This window comes from Callorhinus ursinus, unplaced genomic scaffold (assembly GCF_003265705.2).
Source record: "Callorhinus ursinus isolate GAN/ISIS: 27379988/994484 unplaced genomic scaffold, GSC_fseal_2.0 scaffold4, whole genome shotgun sequence".
In the NCBI taxonomy this organism is placed as follows: Eukaryota; Metazoa; Chordata; class Mammalia; order Carnivora; family Otariidae; genus Callorhinus; species Callorhinus ursinus.
The window spans coordinates 1,834,420-1,848,393 of NW_027397066.1; the positions used below are offsets into that span (position 1 = coordinate 1,834,420).

The window sequence follows — 13,974 nt, forward strand, 5'->3', positions numbered from 1 at the left end:
GCTGGGCTCTGGCCTGGGGCAGGGGGAGCGGGAGGCCAGACCCCCCCTGGACAGATGGTGAACTGGGGCTCCGGGGACCCGCCATGGTCAGACTCCAGCCAGAGGATCCAGCCCGGCGGCTGCACCTCCTGCCTCCCGGGCCCTGACCCAGGAGCCCTGAGCCGCGGAGGGTTGAAGCGCCGAGGAGTGCCACGGTGTCCTGCGTGGCAGGGTTGAAGCGCCGAGGAGTGCCACGGTGTCCTGCGTGGCAGGGTTGAAGCGCCGAGGAGTGCCACGGTGTCCTGCGTGGCAGAGAAGATACTGAGGAGATGGCTGGTGCGGCCGATGGCTGCTGACCGCTGTAGGGGTCCCGGCTGTGTCTCTGGCGGCCCAGCCCAAGATACCTTGGCGAGTGGCTGCCAGTGAGGAGGGCTGGTGCAGGTGTCCATGCAGTGTGCCCATCGTGGCTGACCTCTGGCTCGCGCGAGACGCAGAGGGGCTGGGTCTCTCTGGCCACCTCCTCTAGCCCCATCCCACCCTAGCACAAGCTTCGTGGCCTCGGTATCCCCACTGTGTTCCTTTGTCACCTTGCCCTGGTCCCGAGATCTGGGCTGAGGGGGGCCCTCTACGATCAGAGGCCCTGAGACCCAGCGCTGGGCCAAGTACCTGGGTTAGAGTTCCTGTGAGCCGGCTTCTTTGGTCCTCAGGGTGCCATTAGCGACGACCCATTTGGGGAACGAGGAAGTGAGGCTTAAGGTGTGAAGTGACTTGTACCATGTCCCAGTGCAAATAAGTGAAGCTGGGACTGGAGCCTAGCCTGAATGGGACCCTGGCCTGGGAGCTCTCCCCAGGGGCACGTCTGAGACCTCATCCACACTCAGCTGGGCAGGTGGCCCTGACAAGCAGTTCTGGAATGAGCCTGCTTTTGTTCCTCTTGTCTGAAGGTGCATGCCTCCTCCTACCCCAACCCCAGGCCCTTTGCACAAGTTGCTTTCTATCCATGACACCCTCCATGTGATTTCCTTGCTTGACTCCTTCATGTGGAAGATTGCTCCCAGGACGCTTGTTGATGTGTCACCATGTCTGGGTGGAATGGTTGTCACAAGAATGTGAGTCAGAAGTGGCTGCCTCCCCAGCAGAGTGGGAGCCCCAGATGGAGGGTGAGGCCAGCTTGGATCCTGGGGTGAAGGGTGTGGTGGTGTGAAGGTTTGCTGGCAGGTGGTGCCCTGACTGCCTCCCTCTGCCCCAATACCAGGAGAACTTGAGGGTTGGGGTAATGCTATGTGCAGGAGAGACTGGGCCCCCATGACTCCTGCCCAGCCTGGCCCAGTGGTGGACAACGGTGATCCTCTGGTCCTTCCTGCTCTCAGTTTTCTTAGCTATATCCAGTGGAGTTTGGCCGTGGCCCCCCCTTTCTGACAGAGATACTATTCCCAGAATACCTCACTGCCTTCATCTGAACCTCTGCTGGAGTATGGACCTGTCTGTCCACACAGCCCTAGCACAGAGCGCCTGGCCTCAACCCTGCTTGCACTGCTGAGCCCACCAGCTCTTGGGACAGCCCACGTTCCCGATGGAGACTCTGAGGCCTCAGGCTCTGCTTCTTGCCAGACTTCGTTCCAGGGTGAGCTCCAGACACCCTCCCACTGTGGGAACTGGCAGCGGTGAGCAGGGCTTAGGGTGGGAGCTTGTGGCCGAATGTCTCCCGACTGGGCTCCCCCTGGGCCTTGGATGTGAGTTTAAAGCAAGCAAGCTCGGAGCCCCCAAGGTCAGGCTGGTGCGCACCTGCACCCCGCATGGTCGGCCCCACCCTGGGTCCTGCAGCCTTCTGCCCAGAGCCCCCAGTGCTGCCCAGAGCCCCCGGCTCTCTTCTAGTTGCCCTCTGAGCTGGTGCATTTTTTGCCCAGGTGGGAACCACGGTCCTTCTTGAGAGAGGCTTGGGGCCACTTCTCTTCCTCCTATGCCCCCGTGGAGCTAACCTGGGCAGGAAATGCCAGGCTGGGTGGGGTGGGTCCCATGGGCAGTACCGGCTGGGTGGCCACGCTGAAGCCGGCTTAGCCTCCACTTCCTCACTGGGGAGAGCAGGGGAGCGTTTACCCTTGAGTGGCTGGGGACTGAGTGGGCTGTGGATCTGACACCCTGCTGCTGGGTGGACATTCCAGGCCCCTGGCCTGGCCCATTGGCTTGGCCTTCTGTAACGAGAGGGGACTATAGGAAGGAAAGCATCCTAGCCTTCATGACCTCCTGCCTTGGCCTCAGCACGTGGGGAGCCTGTCCCCATGGGACGTGCGTGTGGGAGAGGCATCCCTAGGAGGCTCTGTTCCTAAGGAGGCCGGCCTGGGGCTGGTGGAAGGAACCAGGCCCTCTTTTGGGGGTGGGACCAGGCCCTGTGTGGCCAGGGAGGCCGGCCTAGCACCCAGCACCAGAACCGTCTTCTGGAGCCTTCTGCTGCCCTGCAGGGTGGGTGCTCAGTGAGTGCTGAGGCAGTGAGTGTGGCATGACCTGAGCAGTGGGCACCGTGGCCCGGGAAGGCCACAGGTGGAGCAGGCTAGATTTGGGGAAGTCTTGCTCTCCTTATTGGTTCCTCATCTGGTCAGAGGTCAGCTTGTCCCTGACCTCAGAGGAGATGGTCTCTCTGTTTCTGGGTCTCCTGACAAAGGTGCTCAGCAGATCTCCTGGCCAGCCACATTCCCCTGACCCGTGGAAGGGCAGCAGCAGTGTTGGGCAGCCTTATCTGCCCTGGGTGTGGCCCAGCAGGTTCTTGGGGTGTGAGGGCGCACGGTCTGGCCTCCCATCTGCCTCGTCAGGGATGGTCACACAGGCTGGAAGAGGTCCCATGGGGAGGGGTCCAGGCCCTGCTTGGTGGGCGCCAAAGCCCCCATACTGGGCATCTGTCATATAGCCAGAGGCCCCCAGGGATGGAGAAGTAGGGGTACTCGGACACGATGAATGGTTTAATTCAGCAAATGAGCCTCCGGAACGAGATGCCGTGGAGACTGGGGGCATCCAGCCGAGCGGGCTGAGGATGCAGCGGTTCGTGCGTGGAGGCCGCGGTGCCTGCTTCGTGCTGGGCACTGTGCAGGAGATGGACACAGGCAGTGGCTGTCCTTGTGAACTGCTGGTGAGGGACACACTCAAGTGCTCGGGTGCGGAAGATGAAGGCCAGGGCAGGGTACCCTGCAGGCTGGGCCGGGGCTCTAGCGTAGCCCCAGGCCTGTGTGTGCCGAGAGGCACCCTCAGGTGGAATTCCCAGCACTCCAGAGTGTGGCTGGGAATGGGGCTGGTGGTAGGGAGGGAGACTGGAGAGCTCAAGGGTCCAGACCCAGCGCAGTGGCGTGGGAGGGTGTTGCCCAGCTCTGAGCAGGACAGTTGGCGAGAACGCTCCCTTTTCCAGCATGACCGTGCTGACGGAGTAACAGAACGCCAGCGACCAGGTGCCCCTGCAGTGTCCCTGCCCACCAGCCGTGCCGGATGGCCCTCAGGACAACCCCACACCACAGCCGTCAGAGTCCCCAGGGACACCTGTACAGTCTCTGCTGTACAGCTCTCTCCTGGCGAGCCCCTGGGGTGGGCAGGACTGAGTGCCTATCTTGGGGTTAGCACTTCTGGGCCAAGGCTGGCAGGAGGGCAGGCGGCCTCCACCGGCGGCAGGCCAGGAACTCAGGGGGCGGGGGGCCCGGGTCCACACATCAGCGCTCTGGAGAATTTTTTCTCAAGGGAGTGCAAACTCGTCTGTGTTGTGATGAACTGGAGTGTGAATCCTGAACCGCCTCTGCTGGCTCGTGATTTGAGGCTGGAGCGTGGCCCTGGCCAGAGACAATGCCGGTTAGCGCTCTTCCCCCAGACCCAGCCTGCCCCTCAGCACCGCTTACCCTGTAGCTGCTCAGCTTGGGAATGTGGGCTGGAGGCAGACACCTGGCCTGGGAGAGGAAGCCTCCAGGGTGTGTGGGCTTTGTGAGTCTTCTGTGGGGACACGGCTGGGGGGCCAAGTGTCCCAGAGTAGAATCCCTACCCCTGTCCCCAGGTTGGCCCAGAAGCCCAAGCCCCATGTGGGCACAGCCGGGCCCAGGGGCCTCTGCCCCTCTCTTCATTTCCTTTGCCCTTGGGCACCAGGGGCTGGGCTGCTTCCTGCCTCTACCCTGGGTAGCCCTGAGAAACCCCTGGGGGCCTTCTAGACCCCAGCACACGGCTGTCTTTCTAGGGACACTGGCAGGCTCCGATGCGTTGACTTGTTCTGTGTTTTGCAATTAGCAGTCTTGAATACCGCTCCTTCCCGGCCCGCCGCTCATCTCCCCGAGGAGAGGTCTTGGGCATGGATGGGCCTTGGCTGCAGCCACCCTGCACATCCGTTCTCGTCGAGGGTCAGGTTAGCTCTAAGTCACAGTTCTCCACTCTGGTTCTGAGGGACAGTCTAGGCATGTGCTAGTTAGACCATGTCAGGGGGACAGCCCTGTGTGTAGACGTGACTCTGAACCCATCAGTCCATCCATCCGTTTGTTGGGCCCTGCCGTGGGCCAGGCACCAACCTGCTCTGGGGATTTGGTGGGACCCAGGCCGATGGGGAGTGCTTGGGGATATCAGTGTGAGTGCATAAGGTTATGCCATTGTGGAGATTTCAGAGAAGGGTGTGAGGTTCTAGATGGTTCTGTTTTCAAAGGATGAGAGAGCGTTTTGTTGGAGAGGATTTAGTTTGCGAGTGGAAGAGGTTGCATGTACGAGGAATGGGGCATGAAAGGCCAAAGGCCCAGGGCAGGAAGCAGGGGCCAGACCCCATATACTTGGCCAGGGAATTGGCCTGACCTCTGCTTCATGATGGACATGTACCAACGAAGGGCTAGGCAGGGGTGCGAGCAGGAGGCTGAGGCAGGAGGTGGGCCCAGCAAGTCTGGTGGGTGTGAGCTGGAGGTGGCATCCAGTCCCGTGCTTGGGAGGGGTGGGGGGTGGGGGGCCAGGCCTGCAGGAGGCTGTGCACAGCCAAGGAGGCCAGCTCGGATTTGCTCCATCCAGCTGGATGCCCACGGCGGGGGGGGGGCGGGGGGAGGGTGGTGGCTGTCCGCAGAACTGGCCTGTCCCTGCAGGACTTCAAATGAAGTTGATCCAGGGAAAGGACTTTGCAGGGGGGGTGTCCCCATGTATAATAGTTTCCCAAGGCTGCCCTAATAAAGTCCCCAACCCTGGGGGCTTCAAACGACAGACATTTACTCTCAGAATCCTGGACGCTGAAAGTCCCAAATCCAGGTGTCAGCAGGACCACGCTCCCTCCGAGCCTCTGGAGGAGGGCCCCTTCTTCCTGGCCTTTTCCAGCTTCTGGTGGCTGCAGAATTCCACGGCGTCTGTGGTTTATGTCCACCTCACCTCAGTTTGCGCCCCTGTCTTCATATGATCTTCTATCTGCTCTTCTTATAAGGACACTTGCCATTGGATTTAGGGCCCATCTGGCTAATCCAGGATGAGATCCTTAACGACATATGCAAAAGTCCCTTTTCCAAATAAGGCCACATTCATAGTTCCTGGGGGCTAAGACTTAGACATATCTCTTTGGGGAACCCCATGTAGCCCATGACACTGGGTGACCCCGGGCAGGGCTCTACCCTCCACACCACCCACTCCCTCAGCCCAGTAACATCCTGGCTGCCTTGCTCTGGAAGGCAGCTTCCAGCCCTTTCCCAGTATGGGCACCAGCCACCCTTCCCTGGGCCCAGGGCCTACCCCGAGCCCAGCAGGCCCTCGTTGGCACCTTCAGTGCCTGAGCTGCCCCCGCGGGTGGCAGGCAGGCAGGCACTGGGCTGGGCACGGGAGCCCAGGGTGCCTACGGGAGAGCCGGGGCTGGGGTTCCCAGGGACGTGGTCCCATTCCTCGCACCTCCATTCTCTGGCCGTCAGCCTGGCTGGTGCCAACGGCAGTGTCCTCGTGAGCAGTGTGGGTGAAGCTAGGACCAGCTTCATGGCTGTGAACACAGAGGTGAGGCCGACTCCGTGCCCAGCTACAGAGGTGGCATTGTGCTGGGCGTTGACCTTGCTCCTGAGCAGACCGAGGACCGTGGGAACCCAGAGTGAAAGCTCTCCCTCTCTGTTTTTTTTCAGGCTGACCCTTGGCCCTGCCTGGCCCTGCCGGCTGGCTCCCACCCACCGTGGTAAGTGCCCTACGTCTGGCGAGGCAGAGGGGTCCCCGTGCCTGGCACTTTGAGGGGCCAGCCCTTAGGGTGGGGGGAGGACCTGCAACTTGGGGAGGGTGGGGTAGAAGCCCAGAGCCGCCCGACGCGGGGACCCCAGCCCTGCCCCAGCCTCACGCGTGTTGCTGCTCGGGTGCTGGTGTGGGATCATTTCTGTGGCTGTTTCTACACACCGTAAAAGGTCATGGAGCTGCCATTATTGGAGAGTGCTCTGTTTTCGGGAATGTAGATGGCAGTGTGATTTGCTGCAAGGGTCAAGTGCTGCCTCAGGAGGTAGGAGGGCACGTGGAGAAACTGAGGCCCAGGGAAGGGGAGCCTGCAGAGGTCATGGAGCAGCCCGGGACTCCTGACCTCAGCCTCCCATAGGGAAACTAAGGCTGGAGAAGGGGCCAATGTGGGTCTGACCCCCATGGGGACACCCCGGCTGCTGCCTTGGCCTCAGGCCTCCCCGTCCATCCTTCTGTCCAGGGAGGGGCGGTACATCCCAGGGAGAGCTGGCAGGCTCCCGGTTCTTGTCCTTGTGGTTCTCACCCCCACGCCTGGCCCCCAGCCTCCCTGGGCCTCAGCCACCTTGTTGCCCCTGGATTCCTGCCCACCCTGGGATGTTGCCCTGAGCCCCTGTCCTGTCTTCGACTTCTTCACCCCAGCCCCTCCCAGCAGACTTCGCCTCCTCTGTCGGACCTGGCCCCCTCCTCTGGAGGCCTCCCCTGATCTAGTGCTTGCTGGGCCTGCCACCTTCTCTCCACCCCAGGGCCCCTTGGAGGCCGAGGCCCACCCCCCAAGCCCAGAACTGCCCCCCTGGCTTGTCCCGGCTGGATCATGGCCCAGGGGCTCCTCACCTGCTACTTTATCTCAACCCTCAGCACCCATTGCACAAATGAAGAAACTGAGGCTCAGAGGGGCTAAGTAGGTTGAGGCCACACAGCTGGCACAGGATGGAGGTAGGCTGAGTGTCCAGTGTGTCTTGCTCTGGGGTCCTCTATCCACCCTGGGCAGGCTGCAAAGGGGAAGAAGGGGAGGAAGCCCGCCTCTAAGCCACTGTCGTGGCCCAGTCTCTGCCAAAAGCCCAGTCTGCCCTCAGCCACCGGGGGGCACTGAGGCTGGCTCAGGCGTGGGGAGGCCGGGGTGGCCCTGCCCAGCCTGGGGGGAGCTCACACACAAAGCCTCAGCTCCCCACCCTCCAACAGACAGCAGGAGGTCTGTGACCCCAGACAGGCCCCCAGGTGGCATGAGGGCCTTGGCAGAGGTCTGGGGCTGTGGACAAAGTGGGAGACGGAGGCCCCCCCGCCCCAGCCCGGGAGCTGCCCTCCTCCAGTGCCCCAATGACAAGTATGTGGGATGGCTAGATGCCAGTGTGGTCGATTGTTGGGGGCATGCCCCAGGAAACTTGCTGGACAAGACAGTTAGCAACTCCCGGGGACCCTGTGGTCTGTGGCCTCTCTAACCCACAAACCTGCTGTGGGGGTCATCCCGGAGTGCTCCTTCCTTTGGCCTCCTGTCCTCTGTGGGACCCAAGCTCAGGAGAGGAGAGGCAGGGGGTGTGGAGGCTCAGCACTAAACAGCCCAGGCTTGCATCCCTGCTCCCCAAATTCTTGGCTGTGGGTCTGGACAGGGGAGGAAGCCCACCTTGGTGGGTCAGCGTAGGCCTGGGAGGGGCCTGAGTGGGACCCGGGGCAGGGCTTGGCTTTGGCAGCACCAGCGGAGAGGTGATCGCTAGAGGTGTGTGAGCCCAGCCCTGTACAGAGGCTGTGCCTGGCAGGGGAGTGGGGGCGGGGGGGGGGGGGGGTGGGGTAGAGGAGGGAGGGAGGGTGAAGGGATATGCCCAGGCCTGGCCGGGAACCTGGTTCCTTGGTGCGTTGGTGTCAAAGGGCCGAGAGGTGGAGGTAGTGAGCTCCCTGCATGGGGTGTAAGCACCGGCTTCTTGGTGGGGGAGGGGGCCTCTGGGGCCAAGGAGACAGAGTCTGACACCCAGGGCTGTGAAGGGGCTTCGATGGTTTGCTGGAGAGAAGCTGAGTCTGCTGAGGAGGCAATGGGAGTATGTGTGGCGGGGGACGAGTAGGGAGCTTCCTCCCAGGGGACGAAGCTGGCCCTGCCCTGGGGCCTGGAGAGCTGTGGTCTCTGACCACAGTATGGGCTGGGAGGAGGGGTCGGCTGAAACTCCGCAGGCCTAACCTAACGGTGCTGACGAAGAGTGCAGCCCTGGGTCTCAACTGGGCCTCAGGACATTGGAGGGTAGAAGGCAGGAAGTGCTGGCTAGCGGGGGCTGCCCAAGGACCGGCAACAGGAAGTATCGGGTGGGGAGGAAACCCTGGTGGCCCCAGGCCCCAGATGGAGCAGGCAGCTGTCAGCAGGAGGGAGCTGTGGGCCTGGGCAGCGCTCAGAGACATGCTGGGGCATCAGGCCTCCCCTGCCTGGGGGAGGGAGTCTGCGGATCTGCCCTGTGACCCCTGAGTCACATGGCCTCCCAGGGCCTCGGGACACCTGCCCCTAGGCCGTCCACAGACAGGAGCAGAGCCATGTGCCGGGTCACTGCCTTCAGGTCAGTGGGGCTGCGCAGGGACTCGGGGCTTGGGAGGTGGTGCTGGCCCCGTGTTTGCAGGATTGCCTGGGGAGGCTGAGCTCTGGACTCCAGAGCTGACAGGCTGTGAGGAGAGCCCCGAGAGCTGGGAGGCACAGTGGGGGCCCCACTGCCCCCCATCATGTGCTGCTCAGCCTGCAGCTGGCAGGGAGGTGGGGGCCAGGGTCGGGGTACGCCTTCCCAACATATATGCTGCCGGGTGGCCTTGCCGTTTGGGTCCTGTGTGCACACACATTGAGTGAGCGTGTGTGCCCGGGGGAAGCGTGCTTGGGGGTCTGGCACGGAGCTGAGGGTCTGGGTGGGGGGGTGGGCTCTCCTTGTGAAGCCCAGGTCATGCCCCTTCCCTCCGGCATGGCTGCCCACCGGCCTCCGGCCTCTGTAGGAGATTTTGGTTTTGATTCTCTTATGGAGAAAGATTCTGGGAAGAGGAAGCAGGGGGGACTGAAAGGGTGGAGAACAGATGGGCTGTGTGTGCCCGCCGCCACCTAGTGCCTGCCGGGTGCCAGGCGGGGGGAGTGGCTGCCCCTGGCGCCCCCCCCCCCCCCGCGTTTCCTGGCTGTGTAACTCTGGGCAAGTTTCTCAGCCCCTCAACCCTCAGTGTCTTCATCAGTGGCGTGGCAATGATGCTGGCTCACACGTCAGAGGGTGTTGGGATGGTGACATAGGGTGATCCCTGAGAAGCACAGAGCCTGGCCCATGGTGAGTGCCCAGTGCCCTTCTCCCAGCCTCACTGCTCTAGTCTGTAAAATGGGAGTAAAGCACCGGGCCTGTGGGACCTAAGGAGCTGGCAGGTGCAACTTGGCCCTGGGCCCATGCAGGGCTGGAGGGTGGTGATGATGATTCGGACCTATGCTCGGGCTGCCAGCCCAGGGTCTGGGAGCACCCACGAAGGGTCTTGATAGCCTCTGGAGGCTGTGTGTGTGTGCGTCTGCTTACAAGGAAGTGAATGAGTATGTACCAGTGTGAGTCCATAAATACGGGTATGAGTATAGTGTGCTTGAGCGTGTGAGAATGAGTGTACATCTGAGTGTGCGAGTGAATGCATGTGTCTGAGTGTGTACGTGTGTGTACGTGTGCATGTGCGTGTGTACGTGTGCATATATATGTCTGCGTGTGGGTGTGCATAGAAATGAGAGCGTTCAGGGACCCCCGGCCCCACTGTGTCCTGCAGTTCCGGGATCGTCTGGTCATCACTGACAGGAAACCCTGACTGTGGTCACGCGAGGCGCCAGCTCCCTCACCACAGCGAGGGCTGTGACTGCAGGTGTGGAAGAGGAGAGCCACGGGAGCTCGGCCTCCAGAGCCCCTGCTCGGCTCTCGTGTGCGCACATGCACACACACTGATGCGCACGCTGTAGCCGCACAGAGCTGTGCTGTTCACACGCACCGCCCGTCTGAGCACACTGCCTGAGACACTGAACGGGGGTGTGGAGCCTCGGCTCCCATGCGGGCCGGTGCAGGGGATGTCCACGCACCTCGGGGGCTCACAGCCTCATGGGCGGGTGGGACCCACTGAGCCTGCACTTCGTGGAACTCGACGAGGGCTGTCTCTGCAGGCCAGAGCGGTGTTCACCCATCTGCTCTGCCCCCATCCCTGCATCTCAGGCCTCCGGTCACCCAGACTAAGCTCAACTTTAAGAGAAGGTCAGGGGCGAGCATAGGAGCAGAGACCAGAGAGTGTGCCTGAGGTGCCTGCCTTCCCTAGTGCTCGTCGTGCACATGAAGATCACATGCCTTCTGGAAGGGCTCATCCAGAGCCCACCGTGCCGGCCATCTTAACGCCGACCTTTATGTCTTCGGAACCCTGCCCCAGACAGCTCTGCTGAGCTGCAGGGAACGGAGCCACTCCCAGCACGGCAAGCTGGCGTGCCCCTGCGGCCAGCTCCGTGGGCGGCCTTGGTACCCTCCTCTGGAGGGGTAGATGCCCCGAGCGGTGTTGGGGCACTGTGAAGACGGGACTCTGCGCCCACCTGAAATGAGAAGAAGCAGAGACTCCGTGGAGGACAAGCCTGGTGGGATTTGAACCCGGGCCTCCAGCACTCTCCCTGACAGCTCCCCCCTAGGGGGGCTCAGCAGGCACCCCCACCCCCGGCAGCACAGGAAGGGGCCCCCACTGCTGTGTCTGCCTCTGCAGAAGAAGGGACTGAAGCTTCCTGCTGATGAGCTCATGGGATGAGCTGGGCGACACCAGGGGCGTAGAGGGAGGCGGCCAGGGAGGCCAGGGAGGCCAGGGAGGCCAGGGAGGCCAGGGAGGCCAGGGAGGCCAGGGGAGTGGGTGCTTCTCAGGGACTTGCCTCAGTTTTCCCAGGCACCAGTGGAGCTGGACTGAGAGTCCCCAAAAGCTGTGTGGTCACCTCAGCCACCATGGCCCGTCAGCACCCCTACCCTCAGCCACCATTTCCTTCCCTTTTCTGTTCCAGCCTGGCCTGGCACTCAGCTCTCGGTCAGGTGCCAGCCCAGCTCGCCCACTGGTGCAGGGCAGAGCTGGGTGGGGCGGGACGCTTTGGGGGCAACAGGATGGGTTTCCCCTCAGATGGTCTGTCCTCTGCAGAGGAGCCGAGGATGGGATGTTGGCATCTGTCCCTGAAGTGAGGACATTCCTAGGGGAGGTGAAGGTGAGCACCACCTAACTCTGTCACCACCCACCCTCCACACCCAAGGTCAGGCTGGCCGCCTAAGAGCCCTCATCCTGCCCACAGAAAGACCGTGGCCAGGCAAGAGCGAGGCTCTCACAGGCCTACACCGGCCTGGCCACTGAGCTGAGCCAGAGTGGCGCTGTAAATTGCCCTAACTCCTCCCCTCTGGCTTCCCCCAGGTGTGGAGTGAGGAGAAGTGGTGGGTTCCATCCGTCCTCACAGCAGCTGCCCCTGCCCCAACACACACACCAGGTCTCCTTACAGATTGGGGAGGCTGCAGTATACCAGGGTGGGAGCTGTATTTTGGCATTCTGTGCCTTCCAGGCAAGTGCCGTCCCTACCACCCACTGGGGTCAACATTCTGTGCCTCCTTTGGGGCTCCCTGGGTGCTGGGCCTGAGCTGGTGAGAATGGGGGACAGTGACAAGCTAGTGTGGTCAGTGTTACATGGAGGGAAGGCTGTGTAAGCCCCAAGGAGGGACATAGGAACCCCTATAGGTCAGGGAAGACCACCTGAAAGAGGGGACACTTGAGCTAACTCTCATGTCCTTTTTGGATTGTTCGCTACTAGTATGTAGAAGTATGACTGGTTTTTGTCTGTTGATCTTTTATCCTGCTAGCTCGTTTGTTAGTTCCCGTCACTTTTTAGTGGGTTCCCTGGTATTTTTTGTATATGTAACCATCTAAGTTGTGAATAGTTTTACTTCTTCATTTCCAATCTGGATACCTTTTATTTCTTTTTCTTGCCTAATTGTACTGGACAGCAGCTCTGATACAGGTTGGAGAGAAGTAGCAAGAGCAAACGTCTTTACCTCGTCCCTGCTCTTAGGGGAAAGCTTTTAGTCTTTTACCATCGAGGGTGATGTTGGCTGTGGGTTTTTCATAAACACTTTACCATGTTGAGGACGTTTTCTCCTGTTCCTAGTTTGTTGAGTGTTGTCCCTATCGTGAAAGATTGTCAGATTTTGTCAAATGCTTTTTCTGTGTTTGTTGAGATAATCGTGTGGTTTCTGTCATTTTTTTTATTATTGGTATGATGTGGTATAATTGAATTTTAAGTGTTACCCTTGTATTCCTGGGATATATCGCACTTAGCATGGTTTAGAATCCTTTTTACATGGTGCTGAATTCAATTTGCTAATATTTTGGTGAGCAAAATATTAGCATGGAGCCTGACACGGGGCTTAATCTCACAACCCTGAGATCATGACTTGAGCTGAAATCAAGCCTGACACTTAACTGGGTGAACCACCCAGGCGCCCCTTGGTGAGGATTTTGACGTCTACAATCATAAGGGTTATTGGTCTATAGTTTTCTCGTGTTGTCTTTGGTTTTGGTATCAGGATAATGCTGGCCTTACAGAGTTCTTTCCTTCCTCTTCTGTTTCTGGAGGAGTTAATGATGAATTGGTGTTCATTTGCAGCAACTCTTGGGGGCTGAGTTAGTTTGGTTGCAACTTCAGGCAGTGGAAACTGTGGACTGTCGCCTGGAGGTGGTGCTTGGTGGTTTTGGGTCTTGGATTCAGGAGCCACGGGGTCTGGATGGCACAAGTGCATGGAGGTGGAGGGCGGGCAGAGAGCCCCTGAGAAAGATCCATGGGGGCTGGGTCTGGAAAGGCCAAGTGTGCATGATGAGGCCCTGGAGATCTGGAACGGTGGTGATGGGAATGGCATGTGCGGGTGGGGGAGAACGTGCTGAGTGGAGGTGATGGGGGGAGAGAATGGAGGCAGGGGGGGAAACGGAGACAAGGGGTGGTGGGTTGCTCCCAGAGGTGGTCGGGAGGAGGACAGGCAGGGTGGCTGGGAGGAGCAGGGGGAGGTGGTGGCCCAGAGGGCTGAGTGCATTGCCAGGGGAGGGACTGGCAAGGGCGCTGGGAACAGAGGTACACAGTTGGGACAGAGCCTCTCGCTGCAGTGGGAGAGGGCACCCAGAACCAGCCTGACGTGGAGGCAGGAAACCATGGAATGGGGCTATGTCCAGCTGGGTGGGAGCAGGGCCCAAGCTCTTAGAGCTACCCTCTGCCTCAGATGGCCCATCTCACCGGCAGCCTGTATGCGGTGGGAGGTAGAGGGGGCAGAATGCTTGGGGGGCCAGCAAGGCCATCACCCACCTTTGGCCAGCCTGGGGTTGTCCTAGGAGAGGAGCGCACATCTACCCAAGCAGGGGGAGCTGCCAAGGACTGGACTTCTGGCTCCTGAAGGGAATCTGGCGGGCGGGGCGGGGGGGGTTGTTGTTGGAGACCCTTGGCGACAGATGGGTGAAGCAACCTGCCTGAGAGGGGGCGGGAGGACCCAGAGACCCACGCAGAGCCCCAGTGCCTGCCAGCCAGACCTGCTTCACCCCGGCCACAAGCCTGGGAGGCCGGGCGCCCCTCACCCCCATTTGCGGAGGCGCAGACTGAGGCTCAAGGAAGACAAGCCCCCCTCTCCCAAGGGCGCTAGCCAGCCGGGGACCTAGCGGGGGCTCGGGGCATGCTGGCTTCTGGGCCGCACTTCAGACGTCCGCGTCGCGCCCCGGGCCCCGCGCCTCCGTCTTCCAGGAGCCGCTGGGGAAACTGAGGCCCCGCGCGGGGGTCCGTGCGGCGGCGGGCGGAGCGCCAGGTCCCCACCT

General features: G+C 61.1%; 1 protein-coding gene across 5 annotated transcripts in view; it reads left to right on the plus strand.

The window, feature by feature from the left end:
• SH3BP2 (SH3 domain binding protein 2) overlaps positions 1-13,974 on the plus strand; it is a 34,585-nt gene that overhangs the window by 8,681 nt on the left and 11,930 nt on the right. The window contains exons 1-2 of one of the 5 annotated variants that reach the window (XM_073891325.1): positions 1,585-1,603; positions 6,063-6,112. The exons of 1 other annotated variant lie outside the window; for it this stretch is intronic. Coding sequence is in view for 1 of the 4 variants with exons in the window: in XM_025887213.2 (XP_025742998.1) it covers positions 8,608-8,690 (83 nt within the window). In the remaining 3 variants the exon portion in view is untranslated. Of the gene's footprint in view, positions 1-1,584; positions 1,604-6,062; positions 6,113-7,040; positions 7,093-8,094; positions 8,691-13,974 lie in introns of those variants that run through there. 3 more of the 5 variants (XM_025887214.2, XM_073891326.1, XM_025887213.2) reach the window with 3 other exon arrangements.